Genomic DNA, 22,864 nt, shown 5'->3' on the forward strand with positions numbered 1-22,864 from the left:
GCCCGCTGCCCCAAAAATTCACGGAGGGAGATTTCGGGGTGAGCGTGAGCCTGTTTTGGGAAGGGGAAGCGAGGCTGTGGAGACAGAGCGGGGGGTGGGAGGGAGAGTTCCTCCGTCTCCGCTAGGAAGGAGCCGGGGACCTGGACGGTACGTATAATGCCCGCGTGGCCCTGAGACGGGCTTTGCATGGATGCGTACCCAGTCTGGGGAGCCCCGAAATGGGGGTCTCAGCTGGCAGCGGGGCCGGCAGACGGTAGGGTCTGAGCACAGCCCCCGGGAGAGCCGGGCAGGTGACAGAGGTCATCTGGGGTCTCGTGGGAGAAGCCCAGGAAAGGTCTCCTTGGGCACCAGGGCCTCGGTCTTGCCCGTGTGAGCTCCTTTGGGTACTAACTAGTTACACCAGACTCGCCTGCAATCAGTGGTGAGGAAGGAGCTCAGTCGCACACACCCAGAGGGGTCGTGCGGGTGTCATGGTTTCGGCTTCTGCAGGGCGACTGACGCGGGCGGGTGGGCGAGGACATGTCACCCACCCCGCCGTGGGCTTTCTGCCGCCCGCACCAGGATTGCCAGCCGAGCAGAGCCCCGTGCTCCACTCCTGACTCCGCAGACGTCTTGGGCCGATTAGGCCCGTGTCAGCGCCCCGAAGATCCTGGCGGCCCGTTTCCCCGTTCTGCACGTACGGCCCATTTTACTGGGTGTGGGACACGGACAGGAACAGTGCGGCACAGTCGAGCTCTCCCATCCCCCAGAATCCTGCTTCGCCAACAGTTGGGTCTCGCGCGGCTCGCGAAGTCTGCTCGACGAGGAGGTTGATGACTCAGACGCTGTTTTCCTTCTGCTGCTTTTCACTGTGCGGTGAAAAACTTAGGGATTCTTTTCACTCTTGCCTGTGTTCTACCCCGGTGCCCGGTCGATCCCCGGTCCTGGCGCTTGTAGGGCCCACCGTGTGGCCCTCGCTGTCCTGCTCCGTTCCCCGCACGGCTGGGGGAAGCAGGTGCTTGTCTCCCTTCCCCGGGAGGTTATCAGCCGTTTCTGTACTTAAATTTCTTCAAGGGCTTCTCCACATTGAGATATATATATATATATATATATATATATTTTTTTTTTTTTTTTTTTCTAAAATAAAATAATTCCGTCATGCCTCTGATGAAAAACACATCGTGTGTTTGAACGACACCCACATCCCGTGGGAGCTCTACCCAGCCTCGGTTGCCCTCTGACGTGCAGGGACCAGGGCTGCCTCCCACCCCCGGACCCTGAGCCTGCCCGGGCAGGAGCCTGGGAACAGAGAGGCTCTGCACTGTCCCCTCACATTCCAAGTGCAGTGGCCTCGGAATCACATTGACAAAGGGCATCTGGGCAGCAGGGGAGAAAGATCTACTTCTGGGCCCAGCACGCACGCAACATTGCTGAGTGACGAGGGACTCTGAGGGGTCGGCAGAATTGGGGCTTCCACACCTGACTCAGTTGGGAAGGGGGTGGCTAGTACAGGCTCCTGTAGGAGGAACAAATGGTTTCTTCAGGGAACATAAATAGTTGTTTTCGGAGACAGTGTGTGTGGCATTTCTCCGTCCAGGCGTGACTGGTCTCTCCATCTCTTCAGGGCCCAGAAGCCCCTCCCCCACCCCGCCCCCCAAGAGGGGATTCAGGGCTGGTTTTTGCCTGGTCTCTCCCCGGGAAAGGAGCAGACTCACGGCCGAGCTCATTTCTCAGTAGTTTCTGCTTTGGCAGAAACTGGTAAGCAAAGCTGTGACAAGGCTTCCTCCTGCTTCTGTTGAATGTCAGGGAACCGTCTTTATACGATCCCTGGGGTTCCCAGTGGGTCCCCACACCATGGGTCACTGTTCCTATCCTCTGCCTTCCTTGATTTCCAGGCCAAGGGATGAGCCCATCTGTGTCCTGGATCCACCTTGTCCTGCAGTCCTCCTCTGCCCAGACGCCTGCTTCTGTCTGCTGGGCCGTCCAGGCCAGAGCACGGGCTCTGGTGCAAACTCTCCCTGTTCCTCATGCTGCACCTATGTGCACACGTGCACTGTCACACGCGCTGTCGGTCTGTGAACGCTGAGCTCTCCCACAGAGCCCACGGTCCTTCACTGCGTGTGAGGACCAGGAAAGCCTCCGTCTGCGATGGCCGCCTGCCTTGTGCAGGGACAGGGGTCCCAAAACACTTGAGGAGGGGACGGGCCAGGAAGGCTCCATGTTTGTCTGGCGTGCGGTGCTAATGGGAAATAGGGCTCCGGGAGGGAGTCTGTGCGGGTCGAGGCTCTGTGATGCCCCTCGGTCACGCTCAGTCTCCCACAGGACCCGCTTCAGCGTCTCACAGGTGTAGGGTTTTGGAGAAAAGCAACCGCGCGTGTGTATGTTTTGTGTTCCTTTAATCTGAAGACTAGGTTTCCCTATTCTCCCCTATTATAATGATATTGTGGCTTTGCTAGAACAGCAAAGAACTAGGAACACACTTGAGATGTGCAGGTTCCCTCGAAATTAAGTCCGTTCATCCCACGTGGGGGCTGCATGAGCTTGGGACATCGACAGGCCAAGTCGAGGTGTTTTGTTTTGTTTTTAAAACGAGTACACATAACATGTATTTCTCCTCTTCCTGAAGTTAAAAGAAATGTATTGCATTATAAAAAATGTGGAGAAACACAGAAAAGTGTGAAGAAGACATTGAAAGTCCCGTCTGTGTCAAGAAGCAGAGCTCCTCGCCCGTAGCCCAGCCTGCACTTCTGCATCCCACACCCTCACTTCCTGGGCTTTCTGTCGCCGCTGGGTGCACACGCTCACACCTATTTCATCACCTGCAATCAGCTCCGTGTTCCGTGTGTGTCCTGCCACGCACACAGCCAGCTAGCACTGACTCCCACGCTTGTATGTTTTCTTTTTCCTTAAAGATTTGTGCATTTATTTGAGAGAGAGAGAGGGCGTGCGTGTGAGCAGTGGGGGAGGGCCGAGGGGGAGGGAGACCGCTCACCCCGCTGAGCGCTGAGCCCGGTGCGGGGCTCGATCTCACGACCCTGCCATCATGACCTGAGCCTAAATCAAGAGTCCAAAATTCAGCTGACGGGGCCCCACCCACCGGGATGCTGTTTTCTTAACATTTTATAACTTCCCCTAACATCCTTAAATGTTTTTAAGAACTGTAGCATTTTCCATCCTATAGTTACACCATGTTTTATTTGTAGCAGTCTTTGTTGTTGTGTATTTGGGTAAGCATTCAATTTCTCACCGTTATTAAAAACCACTAATAAATGTCTACGTTCTTACATCTTTATCTTTGGGTAAACGCCTAGTTACTGGGTCAAAAGACTGGATTTTTCTGTATAGATACAGTTGGTATCTTGTGAGTCCGCTGCAAAACAGTGTTCCTGGGCCTCATCTGGGAAGCACATTTGATTTCCCGGTTTGAGTGTCTGTAGGACACTGTGCGACATGCACAGTGAACGCGTGTTCGCGGCTGGACGCGGCTTACCCCAACGCAGGCGCCTGTGTCCCAGCCTCTGCTGAGAAGCCGTGAGCCGGAGGGCCCGGCAGGCGCCCTGGGAGGGCCACTTTGGAAGCAAGGGGACTGGCCGCTGGCCACCGTGGTCATGAAAACAGGCCTTGGCATCTGTGAAACCATATCTCGCAGCGCTGGCCATGTGACGTCGGGGAAGTGGCCATGCTCTGCCATGCTCCACTGCTCAGGGGAGCATTGAGCTGGGGCCTGGAGGAGTCCCCGTGGGGACCAGCGTGCCTGGAGCGGGAGCTTGGCAGGCCTCGGGCGTCTCCTGGCGCACTGCGTCCAGAAAGCAACTGCTTAGGAAAGACAAATGGTCTGGCATATCAAGAACCACCGCCCCGCAGACCGACAGAGCAAACGCTGTGTTGTCCGCACGGCCTCTGACCTGGCGGTGAGGGGAGGGAGGCTCACCGAATCAGGGGGACCTGCCCGCTGGCATAAAGGGTGCCGACGCACGGGTGCTGGGGAGGCCCTGAGTCCCTTCCTTGGCTTTCTGGTCGGGGAGAGACTTTTCCGTCAGGTTGGAAGGTGTGGGTACTGCAAGGGTGGTTGGGGGAGTCTTGTGATTTCAGAATGGGAACTGCCTGCATGGACGAGAGGGCCGTGTGGCCAGGGTCCTCGGAAGACACAGACTAACAGAGGGTGTGTGCGCGTGCGTGTGCATGGGTGTGCAGGTGTAGACAGGTGCACGTGCATGCACGGGTGTGTAGGTGTGGACAGGTGTGTGTGCGTGCACAGGTGTGCAAGTATGCACAGTGTATCTGTGCAAGTGTGCAAGTATGCACAGGTATGTGTGTGCAGGTGTGGACAGGTGTGTGCATGTGTGTGGACATGCAGGTGTGGACAGGTGTGTGCGTCTATACACACACAGGGGCAGGATGTACCGTCAGGGACTGGCCCCCGTGGTCCGGGGCGCTGGTCCACCCGAGCAAGGGAGAGCAGGCTGCTGGACGGTGCTGTGGTCTCAGGCCACCTTGAGGAGAAGCTCTTCTTTCCTGGAGAGCCTCAGTCTTTCCCCCCGAAGGCTGTTCACTGGAGGATGTGGCCACCATAGCACAGAAGGCCATTTGCTTTACTCAAAGGCCACTAATGTGAAGCTGAAGTGGGTCTAACCCTTCGCAGTGACATCCAGGCTACTGCTGGCCCAACACCTGTCCGATGGCCGGGCCGGGTGAACACACATGTTAATTGTCCTGGAGACCAAAGGCCTGTCATTGGCCAGGGCTGAGCACAGTCCCTGGGGCAGGGGTCTCCGTGTTCCATCTGGGGCAGAGGATGAAGCACTCTGCTGGGCAAATCAAAAGTCAACTAGAATTTATGAAAACGTTTATAAATGTGTGCTCCCGCCCTCCACGCATCTGGTGTGTGTGGTCACAGGGCTGCGCTGGGAAGGGGACCGTCCCCTCTCCCTGGAGCTAGGTGCCTCTCAGCTCTGCAGCGGGGTCCAAGGAGCCCCACCTGTGCTCAGGAAGGTTTAGGGAGGTTGGCCCAGCTCCCTGGGCCTCAGAGTGAAGTCATGCTTCCTCCCGGGGCTCTAGCTGAGCTACAGTCTGACTATTGGGGCTTCTGAGCCCCTCTGGGGGCACAGCTGCGGCCGTGTTTCCCAATCTCGTGCATGCATGTGTGTCTCGGCCACACCCAGATCCTCCGTCTCCGGAACCTGCCAGGACCCCCAGTGGGTTGGAGTCTTGCTCCTAAAGATGCAGCCGGGGTGATCTCTCAGCCCTGGGGACACCGGCCATGTGCAGAGATGGTTTTGGTGGTTGTAACTGGGACAGAGGTTTCTCTTGGCACTGGAGCACAGGGGTGCTACTCAACACCGTGCATGTACAGGACCCTCTCCCCCAATAGAGGTGCCCATTCCACAGGTCGGTAGTGCTGAGGTGGGGACCCAGGGCCCCGCACACTGGCTCCCGGGGAGAGCTGGCCCCTGGAGCCTCTGAGCCAGCTTGAGGATCTGCCTCTCGTGCATTATCCTCTGGGCTTCTGGCTCACAGCTCAGCTCCGCGCTGAATCCCAGGATACCGTGTCCACGCCGGGTCTGCCCGGCCAGCTGATGGCTCCCTGGCTGTCCACCAAGTACCCTGCCAACCCCAGTGAGTGCAGGGGCTTCCCAGGCATGCCTGCTTCCGTGTAAGGTCAAAAAACATGTGCCAAGTGGTGGGGACAAGCCCCTCACACTAACATTGTCTTGGAGATCCTGAAAGGCATGGCGCAGTCATGGATAATCAGGAATGACATGAAACTAGTTTCTGGTTTCTCCGGGAGAGTCTTTGGTAAGGATCCAACTTGGTCTTAAACACGTTCTGGAGACGGGTTTTCTCTTCTTCGTGTAGCGTTTTCTCTTCTCTAGCTTACTTTTGGTAAGAATGCAGCACATGGTGTACCATGGATCGTGTGTTACTGCCCTTAGGTTACTGGTAAGCCGTGCGGTACAGTAGCCCAGTAGCAGTTAACTCTGGGGGAGTCCAAGGCTACGTGTGGGTTTTCAACAACATGGGGGTGGGCGTCATGCAGGGGTCAAAGGTGCTTCGCGCTCTGGTGTGTGGGTGTGTGTCTGCTCCACACCTGGGGCTCTGCCTTCTGGTATCACGTGCTGATTTATTTTCCAGAGGCCTGGTGCTCCCCAGTGCAGCCCAAGAGGGAGGCACACAACGGCCTGGGGCTCTGCGGGAAGGAGAGCTCTGACCCGCCACCTTGCGCTGCTGTTTCTTTAGAGGGAACTTTTGGTCCTCAGATGCTGGGAGAGGACCTCAGTGCTCCAGAAGGATTCGAGAACAGGAGTTACGAGTCTAGCAGAGTCACGCAACACACCTGAGTGGTTATGATTCAATTCCTTGGACTGGGATGGCCACACGCACCCCCGGATCCGTCAGTGTGACCCACCCCGGCTGATTTGCAAAGCCATGTCAAAGGAGCTCTGTGTAGCCCGGGTCTCTGAACTGGGCACCCGTGCTCCACGGGTGTAGATGAAGACCGTCAGTGGCATGGCAGGTGCCCCCTGAAACAACCCCAGGAGCGTCTTCCATGTCTGGGCTCAGCTCATATCTCAAGGTCAATGGCTGCCATGGTCTGAAGGCTCAGCAGACTTCGGAACTCATTCCTTGGCTCTTCCAGGCTGGCCCACAAAGGCATGTGGCCTCGGTGGCTGTGCTTGTTGGCTGGCGCCGCGGTGACAAGCACCACAGTTCCGGAGGCTGGACGTCGGCGGCCCAGGGGTGCGCAGGCTCACCACCGTCTGCTCTGCTTGGCTTGCCGACGGCAGCACCTGCTCCACACGTGGTCTGTGTGTGCTCCTGTATCCTAATCTCCTTTCCTTACAAGGACACCAGTCTCGTCGGATCGGGGCCCATGTCATGCGTCACCCGCTTTAACCCAATCGCCTCCGTGAAGACCCTTCTCTGGGAGGGTTACTCTTTGAGGTCGTGGACGTTCTGGCTTCAACATGTGAATTTTGAGGGACACAGTTCAGCCCGTGTCAGTCCGTACCTGTAAACGGCGGGTGTGTTCTCACTGTCCACGTGGGTGGGATCAGAGTCCGTATTCCCTCTTGAAACTTATTTTCCAAAAGCTCTTGATGCTGTTTCTGAGCTTTACTCGTGCTCGTCATGCGGTTCTGGTCACTCACTCCGAGTCCTGCGTCGCGTTTCCTCTCCGTCCCCCCAAGGACCGAGTCCGGGGATGTCGGTTTCTGTCCCTGTAAGCCGTGCTCCGCGGAGGACCTGTGCCTTCCCGTGAACGTGCTCTAGAGTTTGCTTCTCTGTGTGGATACTTAAAAGTGACATCAGTGGCCGTAAGGTGCGTGTGCTTCCGGGACTGACTTGGGACGGACGAATCCGTCTCCCAACGGCCGGACGCATTGACTCTCCCTTCGGTGAGTCACCAGACGTCCTTGTTCCGGACGCTCACCACTCCCACTGAGACGCAGTTCGGAACCCTTCGGCTATTTTTTTAAAGGCTTATTTGTATTTATTTTCGGGCACTGGGGCAGACCGAGAGGGAAAGAGAATCTTGGGCAGACTCCGTGCCTGACGCGGGGCTCGATCTCGGGGTCCGGGGATCACGACCGGAGCCGAGATCAAGAGATGGACGGCGCCGCCCAGATGCTCCACTTCCGCTATGTTTAGGAGGGAAGAATCTGCTTATCTGAGGAGGATGAAAGCCCCTCTCCGCCTCTCTCTGCTTGATGCGTCAACACTGATGTGTCTCCAGTGCTGACTCTTCATGACGCACGGGTTATGAGTATGTCCTTTGGTCTGGGGCCTGTTTCGATCTTGTGGCGTCTTTTGTCATGCAAAGTATTTCTTATTTACATGTAGTCACATCTATTGATTTTTAAAAAGATAATGTGTGGGTTTTTGACTTGTTCGAAAAGTCCTTTAACAGTTCACGTAAAAATACAATCTCCGGAGTGTCCTTTTACCAGTTCTGTAGCTCAGCTTTTTCCCGTCTTGGTCTGGCATCTATTTTTGTCCGCAGTAGGAGGCTGGTCCGTCACTTGGCCGAACCCCTCGTCCATCCCGCAGCGTCCGGTCTGTCCTTCTCTGAGCTCTCGCGTGTGGGGACAGCCTCTGGGCTCTGTGGGGCTCCTCGCACGGATGCGATCCCTCCGGCACTGCCGTGGGGCGGACACCCGTCCGGTCGCGTGTGTCTCCGGCTTGTCCGTCTTCCAAACGCTGTTGGCTGCTTCTCAGCCCTCACTCGTTGACTTGACTCCCAGGAAAAAAGATTCCTGCTTGGGTTGGTGATGGTCATTGCATAAAATGTATGGATACATTTGGGAAAAGGGACGACTTCTGCTCCTCCCCCTCCTCCAGTTAAGATTTCCATTCTGGAATGGGATATTTCTTCTTACTTACTTTGGTTTTCTTTTATTTCTGTCAATGAAGTTTTTCATATTTTCCATAAACTCCTTACACACCCTCATTCGAGACACTCTTTATACTTCGCAGCTTCTCTCTTTTCTCTTTTCTTGCCTTTCTCCCTCCTCCTCCTCTTTGTAATTTTGAACGCCGTCTCTTCAGATGGTTTCCTGCCGGTGGGCAAAAGCTCCGCTGACTTCTGCATATTATTGCCACGTTCGGTGACTGTCACCCTCTCTGATTCGCAGGAGTAAGTTGTCCGCCGGTGCGCTCGGATTTCGCGGAGGATTAAACAGTCTCTGACCACCGCGTTGTCTGCATCTACATTTATTTCTACCACGTCTCTTCTGAGCTTGAAACTATTATTTTATGTTCTGTTCCGTGCCGCCTGCCGCTGTAGGAAGTCCGTGGTGCGGCTGGGCCCTTCTCTGGCTCTGCTGGCTTCTCAGGCCACATCTCGGGGTCTGAGATTCGGGACTGAAGGTCACTTTGGAGCCTCGCCCCTTGGGTACGGATCCCTGGCAGCCTGGCTGCGGACCGTGTCCGTCCATGGGGCACCCTGGTGGGTCTGCGGCGGCTCAGGGGGGTTCCCGGTGTGGAGGCAACGTCCGTGTGGAACTCAGCGTGACCCTCCTGTGACTTTAAATCCACCGGACTCATGGGGGCACGGGGCCGGCATGATCAACGATCAGGATGACTTAAAAAATCTATTTTACCAGAGCCTGGACCACGGGAGGTGGATTTCCCGACTCTCACCGCCCAGCGGCTGCTGTCCCAGCTGCCCCTCCCCAGGCCGCCCGAGTGTCCCGGCTTCCCACGGCCGGTTCCGCACCAGCCCCTCGCTCACGGGGCCGGCTCTCCTTTCCCGGACCTGCGCGCGTGTGAAAACCCGCCACCGACAGCAAAATGACAAGCAACCCGATTGGAAAAGGGCAGAGGACGTGGACAGACGTTCCTCCAAGGAACCCACACAAGTGACCAAAAGCGCGAGGAATGATGCTCTGCATCGCTGACCCTTAGGGACATGCAGGCCAGACCCACGGTGAGGCACCATTTCACCCGACTAAAATGACCAGAAGAAGGCGAGGGAGAAAAGAAAATGCCCAGTAACAAGTTCTGAGTGAGGAGCTCCAGGTGCTGCCGGTGGGCCTGTAAAGTGGCTCCCCGGCTCTGGAAGAATCCGGCGGTTCCCAAGCCCTGTTGCTGGAACTCGCAGCCGCACCACGAGACCCAGGCCGGCCTGGGCGCGTCCCGGACGCCGGCGCAGGCTGTGGCAGCTCGGCTCGCAGGTGGGGGCGGGAACAGCCGGGGCGTCCGTCGGCCGGCGCCGGGCTGAGCGAGGAGCCGAGGGCCGCGGCCCCGTGAACGGAACGAGGGACCCGTGTGCTGCCGCCGGACGAGCCTCGGGAACACGACGCTGCGGGAGGGAAGCCAGTCGCCCAAGCCCCCCGCGCGCTGTCAGACTTCAGAGACGACAGAAACTGCGAGGCTGCGGTTGGTGGGGGTCCAGCCCGCGGCCCGTGTCCTTCAGTCCCTGCGGGTTCCCCGTCCCTCCTGCCACGCGGGCTGCTCATCAAGGGACGTTTCCCCGTCGTCTCTAAGTGTGCGTGGTGACATCCCCGTCACTGATGTCCCTGCCGTTTGCCGGAAGTGCACGTGCTCCGCGCGGCCCCGTCTGTTCTACCACCGGGCTAACCCCTGCGCCCCGGGAGGGGAAGGAGCACGGAGCGGCGATCCGGAACCTTCTCCAGCTGGGGCCCGGCACACGGCCTCTCGGCTCGGCTCATCTAGAAAGGCTCTGGCCGGCCCAGGACCGCGGTGGCTGGCCGGGGCGGACCTCCCCGTTGGTGCGGTCACGTCGCCTCCACAGCCCTCGGGGGAAGAGCCACCCAGACACAGCCCAGGGTCTCAGGGGCTGTAGGCACCCGGCACAGGAAGGGACGCGGGGTTCTGGAGAACAGCCCTGACCGCTCGGGCTCTGTGGGACCCTCGTGCTTGGTCCCTCAGGGGAGCACATCCGTGAGGTCACGCGGGTCAACGCCGCCCTCTCTGGCTGCGGAGCCCAGGCGGGGGGATTCAAGCGGCCGTCCCAGTGCACCTGGGGAGGAGGAGTGCCGAGCCTCGGGAGCACGGCGGGGAGCACGGGGGGAGGACCGCGGGCCACGGACACACACACTCAAACAGCGGGAGGTGGGCCTGTGTGGGGGTTGGGGGGGCGTGTGTGCCGGAGCCACACCCCATCACACATATTTAAGAATCAATACCGCAGAGGAAAGGGTGCATAAACCCGACGTCTTTGATTAGACATTTGGGAACTTTAGAACATTCTGGAACAACAGAATCAGCACTGATTTACGGCCCCGTTACCTACGGGAAACGGGGTTCAGCCCCAGCTGGGCTCACCTTCCTGGGACGCGCTCGGCGGCGGACAGCTCTCCGGCGCCATCTGCTGCTCGTCCGTGGCGGTGCGGCCCCTCGCCAGGCCCCAGCCAGAAACACAGCAGTTAGGTCCCGTCCGGCACCCCTGGCGTCAACTTCCAAGTGATCCCAGACCCGAAACACAGATGCCAGCATTCGAGGGGCGAGATGTCTCTGAGCCACTCGGATTTGGGGAGCGCCTTCCTGCAAGGTGGCCAACACGGACGGGCTGCTGCATGCCCTGCGTCCAAAGCCTGTTGCCCTTTCTCCCAACTTCCCCAGAGGCCAGGTGCTGCCCCAGCTGTGCAAACAGGGAAACCGAGGCCACAGCTAACGGCTAAGTCATCTGCCCCACGACTGGTGGCGGGAGACAGCCTGGAGCCTGAGCCCTGCACTCGCTGCCACTGCACCTGCTGTCTGTCTGTGCCGGGGGCCCAGCCTGCCCCACGACCACCACACGGTCAGCCCTGGGCTCGGGCAGTAACTTAAAGCCACAGCAACATTCCAGGAAAACCAGTGCTGAGCTTTCTCAGCATCCCAGGTGCTGGTTTCACCGAGGGAAGGATAGTGAGTATTCACGCCATCGCCTGCGTGCCTGGCCAAGCGAGGCTTTGGAGGACGGTGCAGAGTCTGCAGGGCACTCCGTTGTCTAGTGAACAGGGACTCTGGGAGCAAGCCAGACCCCTGTGCATTATAGAGTTGGGCTGTCCACTCTCCTCCCTGGAAGGTCAGTGTCTACAGACCCACTGAGTCACAAGACGCTTGGCCATCCAGACTAGGAATTCCCAGCGCCGTGAGCACTACAGTGGGGACCTCTTACTTGTTCTGTGGCATGTGATTGCTTTCTAGGGCTTTCCAAAATATTCAAGTCATGTTTTTTCCAGAATGGTTATTGACACTTTGTCTAGATATTTCTGATGCTTTCTTTCAAGTTAACAGAGCATCAGCATATTTGCCCCGTCCGCTTCTTTTAACAAGTCTGAGGAGTTTGCTCTTCGTGGAACACACCTGGACTCCCGTCTGTGTGTGAGCTGCCTCGTCCCCCGTCCCTCTAGTTTTGCCCTCGGGGGCCGACCGTGATGCTATTGAACTTGCACCAGGTGTGTTTTGACAAGAACACGGTCTCGGGGTGTAACAGGAGGACAGAGGACGGGCCCGACTCCTCTAGCGATGGAAGCCCGAGCTGGCATCTCCCGGCTCGCCCCTCTGTCCCCTCCACCTGCCTTCTGTGTCCTTCCCTACCTGCTGTAACCCCAGGTGCTCCGAGGGAGGTGGGACCTGCAGGGACGTTCTCTCCGCTCATCCGGGATTGAAATGGGGTAGGAAGGGTGGGGATCAGCCCTTTTGGAGTTGAAAGACCCCCTGCTCTCTGCCCCCCACGTGTGGCTCAGGAGCTGAGCCTGGTGGCGGACAGTGGAGTTGAGGGAACGGAGAAGAGTTGGGAAGAAGGGACATGAAGGGGTCTGTGGCTGGGGGGGGGGGGGTGCCCCTGCCGGGTGGTCAGTAGACCAGCATTTCACTGGGGGGGGGGGTGCCCCTGCCGGGTGGTCAGTAGACCAGCATTTCCTTCTGTTTGACGTGATCTCCCCATTTCCTTTGCTGACTCCTGTTGGTGAAGTGGGGGACCCAGAAAATGAGGGGGAAGGAGACTCCATGACTGTGACTAAGAACATGCAAATTCAGCATCTCAAGTTGAACACTCAGTACTCACAGCCTGGGGGCTTCAAGCCAGCCTGGGCTGGGGGCACCGTGTGTGCTTCGGCTCCCCCATAGAAGGTGAGCAGTCGGTGGGTCGGTCACGGGCTTGGGTCGGACAGTGGGTGAATGCACGTTTCTATGGCCCTCTGGGGATTCGCCAACACGGCACTGATACCGCATTAGACCTCATGCTCTTTTTCAAGTTACAGAAACCACCAAGTGGCATAAGCACGATGGGCAATTTATTGGCCCCTGAGGGTGGAAAAGACAGTGCTTCTGGCAGGTTTGCATGCGAGGCCCTAACACGGACTGTCCCTCCGTGCCCAGGCAGGCGCATTTCCCCGGGCACGACAAGCACAGACTCCAGGCCAGAGCGACTGCGAAGCCGGCCGCTGGGACAGCCTGGGCTGTGGCTCTCCTGGAGCCCTGGGCAGGCCTCACCTGTTGCCAGGCTTGTCCTGTCTCAGAGCAGACACTGTGCCCAGACAGCGACCAGGCCCGAGGCATGGCCCTGCCTGGGCGACGGGTGATCCCGGCAGGCTCAGGCTGTCCTGGGCTTCACGGGACTGACTCCCCGTGGAAGGGAAGGCGCCTTCTCCGTGAACGGGGACAGGCCGCGGGGAGGAGGCCCACGGTGTCTGCCGCCTGTGCCCTCTGCCGGTCCAGTGCGGTGTGTGTGCTACTGAACACTCCCCGTCCAGCTCGGGGACAGGAAGCAGGACGATGGGACAGGAGAACGAGACTCTCGACCTTGAGCCCACGTTCACAGCACCCGGAAGCACGGTCGGCTCTGACGCAGCAGGATTCTGTCCCCGCATGGCTGAAGGAGGTCGTCCGGGACTGTGCTGAGATGCAGGTGTTTCAGGGAGCCTGGGGGCACTCGGTCAAGCGACTGACTCATGGTTTCAGCTCAGGTTGTGATCTCAGGGTCGTGGGGTCGAGCCCTGTGTGGGGCTCTGCACCGGGCTTGGATCTGCTAGAGACTCCCTCTGGCGCCCCACTCTCTCTCCCATTCTCATTCTTGTCTCTAACGTAAATAAATAAATAAAATCTTTTTTAAAAAAAGGAAAAAGCTTCAGATGTTTCTAGCCTGCGCTGACCACAGAGAAGCAGGGCTGTGGGGAAACTGAGGCTGTGGCTGTGGGCTGCCAGGTGTGTGGGAAGGCAGTGACAGTGTAGGTTGAAGCTGAGAAAATCCACGGCCAGCAATGCAGAATTCTCCTGCGGCGGATGCCTCGGGCCTCTCTGTGGTCTGTGAGGGGGCGCGGGTGCCCCTGTGGTCATGAGCCGTGATCTCTCAGGAGGGGACAGGAGATTCGTTTAGCATCTGGTTTCCTTCCTCCCCTTATTTTGCAGCAGAGATGAGCCAGGGAGCAGGAGGGGAGAAAACAGAAAGGGAAACTGAGACCTGTGGTTTGGGGGTGCAGAAACAACCAGCCTGGCTTTCTGTTTCCACATTCCTAAAGCACTTTGCTAAGTAAGCTCTGCGGGCTGCTCAGGCTCATCTAGCCCGAGCGCGGTGTGGGGTGAGGCAGGATGCTGGCAGTGGGTTTCTGGCTTGCGCCCCACGACGGAACCCGGCTGGGCTGTCGCTAGCCGAGCACCCGTGTGCGCTCAGACCCCAAGCCCTCGCGGTCCCGTAGCCAGAATGATCACCTCCCAGGGAACCGAGAGCCGGCAGGTCACCTTAAGACGTCTGTCTCGTTCCGTTAGTGATAGCCCCTGCTAATTAAATATGTGTCTGGACGAGAAACCAGTGACTCTTTGGGGTTTTTTTGTTGTTGTTGTTTTGGGTTGAGTTGTGAGGTTGGTAATGGGGACATCATCACTTCCTTTGGCTGAATTGTAAAGTTGCACAAAAGTTTGCAAGTTCCTTTCTTCTGCTGTTTGCTTCGCGCTTCCTGGAAGATCGAGCGACTCTTCTACTTCTTTAGCACCATGTGGAGGTTAATGTTTAGAAGCAAAAAGCTCCCCGGCTTGGTGAGTGTCTCCCCGTCCTCACTGCACAGCGGCTCGCCGGTGCCGTCCTACGACTTACAGCACTTTCTCTTTCCTTTCTGCTTCGACAGGGCAAGCAGGACTCGGCCTTGCCTGAGACCAAGCCAGCGGCGCCCGTGGAGGTAAGAGCTGCCGCGGTCGCTCATCTCTCCGCAAGACTCTGAGCTCCAGGTTTAGGAGAAAGTCGCATGTGACATGTCTTTCAGCTTCTCGGGTTCAGTCACTGCTCAGTCCAGCAGACCCGGCGGGGACGTGTCCTTGGGGTGGGGAGGTGAGGGGTCCCACACAGTGAAGTTTAATTATCTGACGTTCTGGGTGACATAGAGGCTCGCCTGGGCTCGTGCAGTAACGTCTCTGTGCAGCAGGGGTCTGCCTTGCGCGTGAAGTCAGGATGGTCTCCTGCTCCCCTGACGATGGCACGTTCTGTTCCGAATCTGTGACCCCCTGAGCGGGATTCCATGAGCGTTATTCCTCCGACTCTATCCCGTCTTCAAAATCAGCCAGAGTTTCCTGGCGAGAGAGGCCTCTGAACGAGGTATCCTGGGGTGGGGGCTGGCCCCGAGCTGGGTCTGCCTGGAGCGGCGAGAGCCCTCTGGCCGCGCGCAGAGTTCAGGTCCTCATCAGAAGTTTTTCTGGGAATTGGGCCTCAAATGGGTCATTTTAGATGAAGGCAGGTTTCCTGCAGTGTTTTGAGCGGCATGTGGTTTGAGCAGTAACGTCACAAGTAAGAAGTTGGGTGAAGTGGTTTTATGGCTGTTTTGCTTCTCCTGGCTCCCACGGCGCCACTCTGTAAGACGCCGTGCGCTCCGCAAAGCCGTGGCATCTTTGCCCGTCAGGCTGCCTGTTCACAGCGGGCATGGTGGGAACAGAACGAGGGGCCGGGCCTTCTGGGGGCCAGACAGGTCATTTGAAACCAGGGTGCCGGTCAGGCTGGTTTAACGTCTCTGAGAGCATCGGACTTCGTTCTGGTTCACACTAAACAAAATGCACACCAAACCCCCATTCAGCATCCGGCAGCTTTCTGGGGTCCTGCTTCCCCGGCCTTGTTGAGGGGCTGGGCTGCCCTGTTGCGTGAGCAGGTCGAGGACAGTGCACAGAAGCAGTGGGCTTCCCAGCATCAACTCCATGGGGATGCAAGTCCCAGGGACGACAGAGAGTCCTGGCCCGTTCCAGGGTCCCGTGTCCCGGAGCAAAGGAAGCCCGTCTATGAATGGTCAGTCTCGCATCTGACCGCGGGCATCCTCGGGAACGAGCTGACCACGGAATTGTACTGTTGTGCTTTTAGCATACTTACGGTACGGCCGTCTGCGTCCAGTCGATTTTTATGAGTAGCTTAACGCTCAGAACCTGGTGGAGGAAAGGGTCTCTGTACCACTGTGTTGTGCCAGTTGGAGCTTCCTTGGTAGACATAAACGTTGTGTTCGTGGCACTGAGGGTTGGTGATGGACTTACGGTCTGTAACATCTCGAGGCGGTTCTCGTCACTTTGGCTAAGTGGCCGGACAGGCGTCTGAACGTCCGTTTGCTTTGCAGCCTCGTGCAAAGGCAGAGACACTCGAAATAAGGCATGTCGTGGTGGGAGGGAACGGCCCTTCTCCTCTCGCGACCTCTTTGCCGTCTGGTGTGTAACCTGTTCAAGGGAAAACCCGTTCCGCTCTCGTTGGGGATCCCTATCAGCTCGTGCGACAGGTGGGACGGATGCGCGCGGATGGTGCGGCATGGGGCGTAGGCGCGGGACTCTGGTGCTCTCTCTGCCCTCAGGGTGGGGGCCCACCAGGCAGCCGAGCCTCCCTGCTGGCTGGGCTCCGGGTGAAGGCGTCCTCCTCCACGCCTCCCCCAGAGACGCACGGGGGACCCCGTGTCACCTCGCAGTCCTCCTCGGAGGGACGGAAGACAGGGCGTGGAGGGGCCCTGGGGCGGGTGGTGGGGAAGGCGCATCAGACCCAGAACCCCCATGCGGCTGGTCACACATCTCCACGGTCCACGCGGGCGCCCAGGGAAGGGTCCAGAACAGCAGTGGTGGCAGAGCAAGCTGAGACAAGAAGCAACACGTCTGCGACCTCTGTGAGTGTTCCATCCCCCGCGAGTCCTCAGGAGAGAGACGAACGCACGGCCGCTTTCCTGCATTTAATCACCGGGTGACCCTCCACCTTCAGCAGAAACCCAGCGAGGCATTTAGGGGCCGGTTCTCTGCTAGGAACGTCCTTGGATCGACGTCACACTTTGAACTTTCCCTTCAGGATAGTTGGAGAAAAAACAAACATTAACTTTGGGGGAAAATGTTGAACCCCAAAGTTTAGTGTATTTAGCTAGAGTCTAGTTCCCAACCAAAGCCAGACAAGACTGAGAGGAAAACAAAACAAAACACCAAAAAAGTCTCAAGTCTTTCTTAAGTTCTAGGATCACAGGTGATTTTTTTTGGTGAGACTTTTCTGTAATTTTCAAAGAATTCTCTACTACTTGTAAAATAATTATATTTGAAAAAAATAATGAGCTAGGGCTCAAGTCATCCTAAAAGTATTAAAGTGACTAGAATTGTTGGGTGGTGATAGATTATTGATGTCTTGGATTCAGTGACATGGAAAACTCTAGGATCTTCGGCGATGTCACCAATTGAAGGTGATGTTTCACGATATTTAGTGACGAATAGCACAAAGGCATTCAATTCAGTTAACTGACAAGTCACTGCGAGTTACGAATGCAGCCCCAAAGGACTTGCAGCTGTAACCCGTATCCCAAGCACCCCAGCGGCAGCTTTCGTTTGAATGTGTGATCCACCTCGTGACCTCCTCCCGTTGTCCTCATAGCCACTAAGATACCGGCTTCGGGTGAACCTCGAGAAGCAGGAATGTCGCCGTGGCAGATGTGGGGGACGATGTCCGCCGGAGGACCGCTCCTCACCGAGCACCCGCCACCCTCCCTGGCAACTTGGCGGGCGACTTTCCCTTTACTCTTCCTGCGTTTCCCAGGAGGAAGGGCAGGGCAGGAGGCCAGAGGGCGTTGCTCTGTCATGCAGCTGGAGGGGAGGCTCGGCCTCCTGCCTTTCGGACGCCTGGGACGCATTTCACGTCGTTCTATGGATGCCGGCTCGGCCTCTTACAGCCCAGGCTCAGGTTTGGGCCGAGATCTCTAAACCGTGGTCCTGGGGGAAAAAAAAACAAAGAGCTACCGGACATTATAGCTGCTTTTTATGATCTTCGAAACGGAAAATGAAGCCGTTATTTCTTTATGACGGTGCAGCTTATTTAAGCCTCCGCATCGATGTGCCGGCGCCGCCCCTGAGCCGTGGGTGCGTCGGGGAACCAGCCCCTCGACCCCACGGCCATGGAAGGTGTCAGAGCTAGGAGCGGCCAGGGAGGCGCTGTGGGCGCACGTGGCCGCAGGTGGTTGCGGACGGGAGAGCCACTGCTCAGCGAGCTGGCCGGGCGGGGTCACCTGCGGAACCGCGGCCCCGACCACGCCGGGCTTCTCCCAGCTCTGGATTCTCGCACACCTTTGGAGACACTACTTCTTCGTCTGGAGACGTTATGGTCCTTACAGTGTTGGCCCCACAAGGGCCTCGGCTGGTTTTTCCGCTGGAGGGGTGGTCCGTGTTCCTGTCTCAGTAAGCGACACTACTCGTCCGATATCCTGATTCTTCCTTTGGATATTCTCCTTCCTCAGCACAGGGCAGTCTCTCTGTACGACCGTGTCGATGGCCGGCAGCAGGGCCTTGCAGCGGGGCTAGGGAGCGGCTGGACCAGAGGCCCCTAGAGCTGGGCGAGGGTCCTTTCCTTTCCCCACTTGGCTACTTGGTGACTATGACCTTGACCCAGGCTGTGTTACCTGCTGGGCCTCTGGACTGCAGGGAATTAGAGCAAAACCGTTGGATCTTTCAAGGACTTTGTTTTTCTTTCCTGTCTGCTCGGACACACCCTGGTGCCCCTGCAGATACAGAACGTGTGCTGCGAAAACATCTCACAGGTCTGTGAAGGTGGAGATGTTTGCTGCCGTTGGTCGCCAGAGTCCTTCTAGACACACTTTCCCTCCCGTTACTAAGAGCTGCCCGTCCGTGATAAAGGGTTTCCGCTGCATTTTTTAGCTCCTGTGCTGAGGGAAACCCATGGCGCCCACGGGGGCAGAGTACAGCCCCCTCCTGACCTGCGCACCTGCGAGCCGTGGGCTGGCTCTCCTTCCGCCTCAGCCGCCCGGGAGAGCCTCCTCTTCTCTCCTTCCCTCTCTGCCCCGTAGCAGCCTCGTGTGGTGCTTCAGTTCTACCACAGCTGCTCTGCGAGAGTGCGAATGGACGACTGCAGCCTGCCCTCTTCCCTGGTCCGTGGAAAGGAAGGACACAGCAAACATATCATGCTGCCTTGGGCTGGTCTGTCTGATTCCACGGGGTCTCGAGAAATGGGACACCGATACTAGGTTTTGCAGGGGAAGACCCGTGGTCCACCCGATCGTGTCCGATGGAAACGTGAGCGGATGCCTTCTGTGGTGGTTTGTTTCTTGGGTGTAATTGTGCAAGCGTCTTCTTTCTGCCGGTGAGGACGGGTGCCCACGGGGACGACCGCAGCCGTCTCTTTAGGGCACTGGCCAACACACAGGGATCGCTGGTGCTCAAAATTATGTCTTTTGAAAAAGTATTTGGAAGATGAATACGCCGGGATTGCCATGGAGCTCTACCACGGCATGAAAGGCAGTTGCTTGTCAGTCGCCATGACAACGTCTGGTCCTCGGGCTCACACACACCTGCGATTGAATTCCATTAGGAAGGGAAGGTCACCGGCGCCCCTAGATTTACCACGGCCGCGGTTTAGCTAGAGACCAAAGACCCGATCCGTTTTGCTAATGCGTTTTCAAAAGCACCGAGTCTTCGAGAACTACTTCCTCATCCTGGCGGGAGTGTGAGTTGAATCGCGGTTGGGACCCTTGAGGTCCTGGAACAACCAGCCTGACGATTTGAGGGCCGCACTGTCCAGACCCTCTGCTCCCGGGTCCTCCCTCCCTGCCCCCTCTGTGCTCACGCACGCGGCCGCCAGGTGAAGACGGGGAGGGAGACTCGCCGGAGAGCGCGCTCTATCAAATGCCCCGGCCGAAACATGGGGCGCAGGAAGAGGACCTCTCTGGCCGAGCTTCTTCCCGAGTTTTCTGCAGTGCACGTTAGCCTGGGCCGGCCCGTTTCCCGGGGAGGGCAGCAGGCTGGGTGTCTCCATTGGAAACCAGCTCCTCACCCTCACGGCAGCCGGGGCGCCTCCGAGCGTGACTGGGCGCTGCGGAGACGACTCCTGGACAGCTCTCGGGAGTTCTTCGTTTATAGGAGACCAGGGAGCTGCGCCCTTAGAAGCAGGTGTTGAAGCCTTTGATTTTATTCTGCCTGGAAAATAATCAAAGAAACTATGACCCCAGACGAGCCCACGGTCCTTCTCCGAAGGGCCACCCCCAGGTGACACGGGAGTCACCTGAGCTGGGAGCCGCCCCGCGTGAGAGAAGTTTCATTTTCAAGGGTTACGTCTGTTTCAGGTAGAGACAATGAACTTCCCGTGCGTATTCCCTGCAATTGTGATCACATTAGAACCTCAACAACCCTCCCTCTGCCAACAAAAATTCAGTAAAAAATTCCAAGTTTCAGTCAAGCCTGGATACAATATTCTTTCACTGAAGCAAGGGATTATTAAAACAATCAAAATCTCCAGGAAGGATCACAGGAGCCCAGGTTTTAAGGAAAGTGTTTTATGTGGTCGTCCTTCGACGCTCCGGAAGACTGGAGGGGCTCGGCGTGGTGTGAACTTTCTGCTAGGGGAAGGCCATGGAGCTAGAGTGTGTTTCCAGCTTCCAAGGTTTGAGAATCCCAGACGGACCCGTGCAGTGACCGTGTGGGCCCGAAGAAGAGATAAGAAATTTGTGAGAACAAGGAGAAGATTCCTTTCTAGTAATTTTCCGATGTTAGTATTTTGTGCCAGCTCTGAGGACCAAAATGGAACAGAGATTTTTTTTTTTTTTTCTTTTTGAAGCGGGGGCACTGTTCTCCACGGTCACAATCCGGCCTGTGAGCAAAGCATGCTTTGTTCTCAAAGCGCGTAAGCTCAGGGGTATGATTGTTCGCTTAGGACGTGCTCGTCCTCGGTGGCCCCAGCATGGGGAAAGATGTGAGTAAAACAAGCGATGGAGGCACGTGTTCTGAAAATCCCGTACTTCTAGGTTCCTGACAAAGTCTGTCCAGCGGGAGGTGTGAAGAGTAGAGTTCTGTTTCAGAATGTGCCTCAGGAGGGCTGACCTGGTCCTGACTCTTCCCGAAGCTCTTCCCTTACTACTGGTGTGTGCGCGTGTGCACAGACGGGACACGGACAGGGATGAATGTGTGCGAGTCTGACGGGGGTGTGTGCGTGCGTGTGTGTGCGTGTGCACGGACAGGATGCAGGGATGAATGTGTGCGAGTCTGACGGGTGTGTGTGTGTGTGTGCGTGTGCACGGACAGGACGCAGGGATGGACGTGTGCGAGTCTGACGGGTGTGTGTGTGTGTGTGCGTGTGCACGGACAGGACGCAGGGATGGACGTGTGCGAGTCTGACGGGTGTGTGTGTGTGTGTGCACGGACAGGACGCAGGGATGGACATGTGCGAGTCTGACGGGAGTGTGTGTATGTGTGCGTATGTGTGTGTGTGTGTGTGCACGGACAGGACGCAGGGATGGACGTGTGCGAGTCTGTTTTGCCGTTCCAGGAAAGGGATGTGTTGCGTACATTCTCCGGCGACAGTGGACTGAGTGGGAAGATGTCTGGTCGGAACGGGTTTCCTGGGACAACAACCACGTGCGAGTGGACAGTGGTGCAGCTCGTCCTGTTTGGCGGGGAGCGATGTCTCCTGCAGCGCTCGGTGTGTGGAGGAGATGGCTGGGGCCGCCCTAGGTCGGGGCCGCTTCCATCCGTGTCATCTCCAGTTCCTTCGTCTCGGATCCCTTCTCTCCACGCCCTGCATTTTTATACCGACTTATTTCTACTCCTGCTCCGAAACTACGACTTCTGTTATCTGCCAGCCAAAAGCTGATTGTCAGTGGATTTTCTGTGCTGCATCTTTAGATCTTAGGAGGAGAAGCAGATTAGGCACTCACAAGAAGCTTTATTTATTTATTTTTAAAGACTTTATTTATTTATTTGACAGACAGAGATCACAAGTAGGCAGAGAGGCAGGCAGAGAGAGGAGGAAGCAGGCTCCCCACCGAACAGAGAGCCCGATGCGGGGCTCGATCCCAGGACCCCAGGATCATGACCTGAGCCGAAGGCAGAGGCTTAACCCACGGAGCCCCCCAGGTGCCCCATCACAAGAAGCTTTAAAAACACCAGGGCTCTAGGTGCCACCCTGACCTCTCCTTGCTCCCAGGTTTCGTGTGAAACCTCACACACTTGCGGCACGGTGAGATAAGGCTCGGTGCTAGTGACGGACGCAAAGGCTGGTTGTTTTGCAGGAAACAGGGCACTCCGTTGTCACCAGGAAGGCAAAGCCGATTTTTCTGTTGCCCAGAGAGGCCCCACGCCCAGTTAGGCGGCAAGAGTGCTCCGCTGAAGACAGAAAGCGTGTGCGGGCGTGAGGCACAGGTGTCAGCCGGAGGGTGGACAGTGAGTCCCGCGATGCTCTCGCAGAACCCGTGTCTGTTAGTGGACCCAGGGCCACCTGAAGCAAGAAGTCGCCGTTTTTATGGGCCCCTCCCTTGCCGGGTAGTGTGGCCGTGCTGTGCGGGGGTGGGCTGCGAGGGGCTCCCCGCCTGCCCCCTGCAGTGCGGCCGACACTTTGGAACATTCGACTTCTTCCCCGTGAAGCCCCCGCTTTGATGGCTTCAGCCGGATGTTGTGCGAAGAGCTGTGAGGGCTCAGCCGAGTCTGTGAGCTCCCCTGAGAGCAGGAGAGACGCCCGGCTCCAGGCGGTTCCCCTCCCGCTTCCCCCCTTCACTTGGGAGCCGGCCAGGCTCCGCGGGAACAGCCCACCGCAGGGTGCCGTGGGCCGCGGGGAAGTGAGCGGGTCGAGCTGCCGGCGGAGGCGCCGAGCGGAGGGCGGGCCGAGCTGCAGGGGTGCCCACCGCGGCGGCAGCAGCTCGGGCAATGGCCCGGACACCCCGCAGGACCGGCCCCCGGCTCCTGGGCGTGAAGGATGATCAGGTTGCCCCACAGGAAGCTGCACAAACTCTTCCTCAGGAAGGTAAGGGGGCGACGGGGCGCTTGCACGGGGGCCCGAGGCAGGGCTGACCGTTGGCTGCTGGGAAGTCCCTGCTGTCCTCTGTCTCCTGCAGGGAGGGCGGGGGTCAGAGCGTGCGGAGAGCAGGTCAGCGACTGCCCCCGCTCCTGCCCCCGGGCCGTCCCCGCCGATGGCTGCGCCGTCGCACACTCCGGGAGGGCAGGCCCGGGGCACAGGTGTGCG

The 22,864-nt window shown here is 57.8% G+C and overlaps 1 protein-coding gene across 5 annotated transcripts in view; it reads left to right on the forward strand.

The window, feature by feature from the left end:
• The window catches only part of RPS6KA2 (ribosomal protein S6 kinase A2), a 292,155-nt gene that overhangs the window by 31,161 nt on the left and 238,130 nt on the right, over nt 1-22,864 (forward strand). For 3 of the 5 annotated variants that reach the window (XM_059176553.1, XM_059176557.1, XM_059176554.1), the window contains exon 3: nt 14,547-14,597. In XM_059176553.1, coding sequence (XP_059032536.1) covers nt 14,547-14,597 — 51 coding nt within the window. Of the gene's footprint in view, nt 1-14,400; nt 14,458-14,546; nt 14,598-22,527; nt 22,646-22,864 lie in introns of those variants that run through there. The other 2 variants (XM_059176556.1, XM_059176561.1) reach the window with 2 other exon arrangements.

The sequence above is a fragment of the Mustela lutreola genome, chromosome 6 (genome assembly GCF_030435805.1).
Source record: "Mustela lutreola isolate mMusLut2 chromosome 6, mMusLut2.pri, whole genome shotgun sequence".
Lineage (NCBI taxonomy): Eukaryota > Metazoa > Chordata > Mammalia > Carnivora > Mustelidae > Mustela > Mustela lutreola.